The sequence below is a fragment of the Ixodes scapularis genome, unplaced genomic scaffold (genome assembly GCF_016920785.2).
Source record: "Ixodes scapularis isolate PalLabHiFi unplaced genomic scaffold, ASM1692078v2 PGA_scaffold0__279_contigs__length_252992795, whole genome shotgun sequence".
Taxonomy (NCBI): Eukaryota; Metazoa; Arthropoda; class Arachnida; order Ixodida; family Ixodidae; genus Ixodes; species Ixodes scapularis.
The window spans coordinates 163,627,970-163,634,287 of record NW_024609835.1 but is presented as its reverse complement, the minus strand read 5'-3'; the positions used below and the strand labels follow the sequence as shown (position 1 = coordinate 163,634,287).

At 41.8% G+C, this 6,318-nt stretch overlaps 1 protein-coding gene across 1 annotated transcript; it reads left to right on the top strand.

Moving 5' to 3' along the window:
- Window positions 1-1,108: 1,108 nt before the first annotated feature.
- LOC120843855 (leukocyte elastase inhibitor-like) lies at window positions 1,109-5,653 on the top strand. The gene is made up of 2 exons (XM_040215305.3): window positions 1,109-1,232; window positions 3,278-5,653. Exon 2 carries the CDS (start codon window positions 3,323-3,325, stop codon window positions 4,538-4,540), a length of 1,218 nt encoding a protein of 405 aa, XP_040071239.2. The 5' UTR covers window positions 1,109-1,232; window positions 3,278-3,322; the 3' UTR covers window positions 4,541-5,653.
- Window positions 5,654-6,318: the final 665 nt, after the last annotated feature.

Sequence of the window (6,318 nt, the reverse complement as noted above, 5' to 3'; positions counted from 1 at the left end):
CCGATGGCGACGCCGACGGGTCACGCCGACACGTTACGCCAACGTGTTACGGTTACGCGTTACGGTAACGCCGACGCCGACGCCGCTCAAGCCGGAAACGGGCGCCTAGGAGCTGCACTCTAAAAAGTTCACGTACACGGTCTACCGGAACACCACCTACAATATTAAAAAAAAAGAGCAATGTTCACTGTTAATATTTAGACGCTGCTAGCTATCATTTAAACTCTTCAGTATATTGGTGCGCCACGTACGCCATATTTGTTTAGCTTAGCAAGTGAGGTCTGTGACTAGGGCAGTCGAAAGCTTTGCTGAAGTCAGTAAAAGCACCAAGTCGATTTTATCAGCAAAGGAAGTCGCTTTATATAATTTTAAAATATTTTTTTTTGTAAGACATATTTCGTTAGTTTACCTCTTGGGAAACGAAATTTAAAATATGTCACTAAATAATGCTTTACAAAAGAAAAGTAAAAAATGTTTTAAAATAAATTAATGAAGATAATTTTGCGTTTTGACACTATCCTATATTTATTCCTGATCAAACTAACGGGAAGATTATATCGCTGGCACAGCAACATTCTGGTTGTGCATGAATTTACAAGTTGAGTAGTCAATTTTCATCAACGTCGAGTTTGGAGGTTTACATGTCAAACCAACGACGGACATCTGGCAGCTGGGGATTAATTTCGGGCATCTGGGGATTTTTTTAACCGAATTCTCGGTTACACGGCTCCTATTCCGCAATGAGCCTCCGCTACCTGGGGATCCGTAAGGCCGACGCTTTGCCTCGGAGGAGCCGAGGCGTATTAATCAATTTCCATGATTAATCAGTTGTTAAATAATTGTTCACAAAATTACCGGAAGATAAAAAGGACCGCAGCCCCCACTCGGGTCGCCCGTACTGCACAACGCACCGTATACCAGTTCGGCTACTGGTTAGCGATTGCGGCGCTCGTCGGTAAGAGGGAAAAATGCTTTTTACGTCCTTGGAACTGTTGTCGCTCGCTACGTGTATCGTGAGAGGCCGCCTCCCAGAAGCACATCCTTTCCAAAACTGGTTCTACAACGTCACGCGCGTCGAGGTAATTGAAAGATTTCGTATCTCTCTTCTTTTCTTTTCTTTTTTTTCCCGCTTTCTGAAACTTTCCTGGATTGCACTCGCGCTTCGTATCGAGGGTAAACATGGCGTCTTGACTGTCGTCTGCGAAGGATCGCTGGTCGTGTGCTCCACCAAAGTAAGTACCCCATGCTTTGGAGTTGCGTTTTATTGGAATAATTTGGCATAGTCTGGTACAGAGTGATACCACATTCTCTCTTGCGTGTACCCGATTCCCAAGACGTATTTCTAATTGAACGTCACCTGTTGCACGTGGATTGAATATTTGCTCGTGTGATACTATCGAAACCAGTTCAACACGCAGCTCATTAAAAGAGCGTTCTGTTGTCCGAAATCATTGTTCTAAATATGCAATGAAAGTCTCCCAACTGACTTATCGTATCTCTTGTATTGGTTTATGATTGGGATAATGTGCCGAAAGAATCGGTTGCGAGTTTCAGAGGTGTCATTTGCTATCGAGTTGGCTCGACATCCGTATTGGAATTTATTATTGATTAAACTCTTAGAATGGCCAGAATGTGTCACATATCTCTGTGAGTTCAATTTTAGCCTTCATTTTTAACCAGGTTCCAAGGTTCAGACGCGAACAAAACGAATGAAGGGTATTTAGCTAAAGTCAAGCCAATTTTCCATCATTCTCAGTCAAAACAGAGATAAAAAGAAAAAAAAAAAAAAACAGGAGCGTTTATTTTATATAAGGCGAATTAAACTAGGCCTTTATTTTCTGGTGTTTTTAGCCACTAGAGATTGAGAGTCATCGTTGGTTGATTGACGACTCGTTTGACATTGCTCAAATCGACGCCAATAAGTAATGGATTTTTTTTTGCTGTAATCGATTACAAAATTACCCATTGCAAATTGTTTAAATTTTTATTTTATTTATTTAGTTATTCATTTTATATTTTTTTTTGGAGGGGGGGAGTGGGGCAAGGGGTTAGATGCGCTAGAGTCACTCAGCTCTGGGCAACGGTCTTTTTTCTTTCCCCAAAACTGTTGAGCACGGTACTTCGAGGATTAGTAGGCCACTTCACTATGCTTCGTTTCCTGGGTACACTTTTTTTTTTTTGGTAGGCCGGAGACTCCGTCCCGGTATGAAAAATGACAATATCCAGCCTCTTGTGATTAATGCATTTAAACAGAGCTCTTTTTATTTCACTTTTTTCCACGAGAGGAACTGGGTATGTTGGCGTCACTCACTCAGCTCTAAACGAAAACAATCAAGGCTTTTTTTTTTTTTTTTCGGAACAACGGAGGGCGAGTTTCCAAGCATTCTGCTACCGTAATAAAAAAGCTGATTGAAAAGTAACGTGGAAGGTAATCAATTACTTTAGGGTAATTTTTCTATTATTTTTGAGGCTCCAATTGTAATTGTAATTCGTTACTTTTCAGTAAAATGTACAAGTCAGTCTATATATTTTTATATATATATATATATCGTAAGAAGGGGTTAAATATCCATACTTTCGGAGTTGCTATGCTAGGAGTTTATTGTACATATTACGACAGTTTCACCTAGAGGCTCGGTTTTGTCAGGTATACCATGTCCTGACGAAGCCGAGCCTCTCGGAGAAACTGTCGTAATACGTACAATAAACTCCTATCACAGCAACTCCGAAAGTATGTATCTTTGACTTTACATGTATATATATATATATATATATATATTTCCAAACGGCAGAAAAACGCACTTGAGATGGTTGTTTGGAGTTTTATAACATACTATTTGTAATATCAGTCGACATCTCGGCCTGAGACAGACCAGGTCTGTCTTAGGCCGAAACGTCGACTGACTTTACAAATAATATATTATAAACTCCAAACAACCGTCTCAATTACGTTTTCGTGCTATTTATACTTTTCGCCATCCTGTACTACGTTTTTTTCTCTCTTTCTCTTTTTATATATATATATATATATATATATATATATATATATATATTAAAGAACGTACAAATAAAAATAAAATTAAGCCAACTTAAAAAAACAACTGTTATTGCAAATGTAAAAATCGAAGGCACTCTGGCTCCCACATCGTCAATAGCTTTGTGGGTGTGTGTATTTGGGGGGGGGGGGGGAGGGGGGGATAAGTGTCTTTCGTTGTATGAGGCGGCGTTTGTACTCGGTCGATTACCGCTTACGTTTTCTTAACCTTTCCCCTTCTAGCTCTTTCAACGTCTTTCGCCACAAATAACAAGCTAGATCGACGCCATGAAGCTGTTACTGCCCCTGCTGTGGTGTTTCTTCGTCCCAATGGGGGTCCACTCCATCCACTTTCGTCGGAAAACAGCGCGGCTACAACAACAACACGCCGCGGCCATCAACTCGGTCGTGGAAAGCATCAACTCGCTCGGCATCAGGCTGCTCCAAACAGCGGGCGACCGCAATATGCTGCTTTCACCACTCAGCCTGAACGTTGTGCTCAACATGGTGCTTTTGGGAGCACGAGGTCGCACGGCCTACCAAATGTCTTCCCAGCTGAATCATCCCGACAAAAAGGGCTTGAGCGAGCTCCTCAAGGACATGACATCCACCAGAGGCAATAAGAGGGCCTCGTCTTTGGACATGGCTTCAGCTATGCTCATCGAACAGGGCGCGCCGTACAACGAAAGCTACCACAGGGAGATTGAAGACTTGTTTGACGCCAACCTGGGAGTCACTCAGTTTGCACAGAATCCCGACGAGATCGTGAAGGAAGTGAACGCGTGGGCGAACCACAAGACGCGGGGTAGGATCGATAAATTCCTGCAGCAGGCACCTGACGCGGCAACAAAGATGCTTGTCTTGAACGCCATGTACTTCAAGGGCAACTGGAAAACTCAGTTCGACCCCGAGTTCACGGAGAAGCGCACCTTCCACAACCTCGACGGTACAAAGTCCAGTGTGCCGATGATGTTTCTCATTCATGGATTTGAGCTCGGCTACGACGCCGCCCTGGACGTGGACGTGCTTAAGCTTCCTTACGCAGATGACCACTTTAGCATGATTCTGGTGGTGCCCAGGAACCGTCAGAACAGCATCGGAGCAGTTGTCCAAGGTCTGAGCACAAGTAAGCTGAATTCCATGCTTCGAAACCTGGATACACAAAACGTCGAGCTGACAATGCCTAAGCTGAACGTTGACCAGTTGCTTAAACTGCGCGGATCTTTGGAGCAACTTGGCCTTAAGGTGCCGTTCTCTGAGTCAGCGAACTTCAGCGGAATCAGTGAAAAATTGGATCTGAGACTGAACGAAGTGATGCACAAGGCCGCGCTGGATGTCGACGAGGAAGGTACTCGGGCTGTGGCCGCCACACAAGCACAGTTTGTTTCCAAGTCGCTAGTGCAGTTTACACAGTTCACGGTTGATCACCCCTTCTTAGCATTCATCCGCCACGAGAAGTCTGGTGCTATCGTGTTTCTGGCGCATATTGTTTCTATGGATGCGTGAGAAGGGTCTCCAGGCATATAACTGAAGTTTCAGCATGTTGAAGCGGGTTTAGACCATTGCCATGTGGATGTGTAGTTGTTAAGTACACAGTGTTGACTTGCTTTAATTCGAACTTATAAGAGGTAAGGCAGAAGGAAATCTAGGGTTCTGTTGTTTTTTGACAGGTTTGAGAAATTAGTGACTGAGAAAAGTTCTTTTGAGCGTGCTACTGGGTGTGCACACTAAGCAAGCCTCTATGTGCTCCATTGACACATGTGCAGAGCGCCTATCGATGCTACCTTACTAAGTATACAAACGTGCTTGGAATATATATTTGTGAAATAATTTGTTTTTGTTTACGTCTAAGTGCATGCGATATTTGCGACCTTTAGTGAAGATTATATGAGTCGACATAAGTTGTAAAACGTAAAAGTTATTCTGATTGGGAATTCATGAGTACTGGCTTTAACATCTTCTCATCCTAAGTAAAGATGTATACATTTTTGTTAGAGATATACGTTTACTAAAGCCAAAGCTGAAAATGAGGACTGCAAAAAACTTACTTCTTTGGGGGACAAGTGTAATAAGTTATATGCTGGTACTGACTTGCAGAAAGACGCTGACCAGCTCCAGCTTTAGAGCCCTAAAAATATTTTTTTTCCGTAGGTGTGCTTTCATGCTAATATACACACCTAGCGTCCCAAAACTGATGTATTTATCAAAGAGTATAATGTATATCTGTTTGACTGAAATTTACTGTGTGCTGCAGGTATGACATAATCGTTTTGGACGATTCTTTGGAGAAAACCAAAGCTCGCGTGCAACCAAATAACCGGTGCACATGTACCAACCGCAAGGTTTCATGAAATGTTCGTATGATCTTAATATATTCAGGATTTTGAATAGTGCTACTGTGTTTCCGATTAAAGTTTTGTTGGCATGGCTTATGCCTTACGGTTATAGGCCCATTATCACCCGGGCACTGCGAACACTGCGGTCATATGCACCGTTTGTTAAATATGCTTTTTACATTCATGAAAATTCCCGAACGTTAACCTATATTACAGAAGGTATGTATATTTCAGGAATAAAGTTATATCGATCATACTTTTTTTTTGGCTTTCGCCGTTGAAATTGTGACGGCATGTCTTGTTTGGACCTCTCTAGCTGCTGGTACAAATTGCGTGCCTATGAAACATATCTATTTTTTACTCCTAGAGTTTCTATTTGTGCTCTAACGCAACGAAGGCAGCAAAAATTACGCTTAAAGGAATCTTTAGTGCGGATCACACCACCACAATCTGATATATTATAGAACTCGCCTATGAGTCATTCAGATTTGTTTTTTTTTCTTTTACAGCTAGTTCAGGTTTGAAAATTTGAATATTTCTTGAACACTGCGTCTGTAATTTATAGTTTCTGAAAATATAAACAGTAACTAACACGACAACTGCGCGAGTAAAAAAACAACAACTAAAAACCAAAAAAAAAATTGAAAACAGGTGTGATAGTTTACGGTCTCCACCGAAGCTATTGCCACAGGATTATGTGCACGCATCGAACACCCAAGAAGTGTCTCTATTTTAAATAAAATAAGGCTCATGGCCATGCTAGAAGCACATTCTTGATTTCTGCGTGGCCTCTACAACAAGCTGGAATAGTAGACGTTTTCCAAAATGCAGTGCCATCTCTTGGCTCCAATTTTAGTTCAAATTTTTCATGATTTTTTCATTTTTCCGAACGTCAACGGCAAACGGGAACTTTTTTTTTCACCGTACTGTTTTGTTTAAAAACAATTC

Bases quoted from the DNA above. Each gene is read 5' to 3' on its own strand.
- LOC120843855 (XM_040215305.3), top strand. From the start codon at position 3,323: ATGAAGCTGTTACTGCCCCTGCTGTGGTGTTTCTTCGTCCCAATGGGG.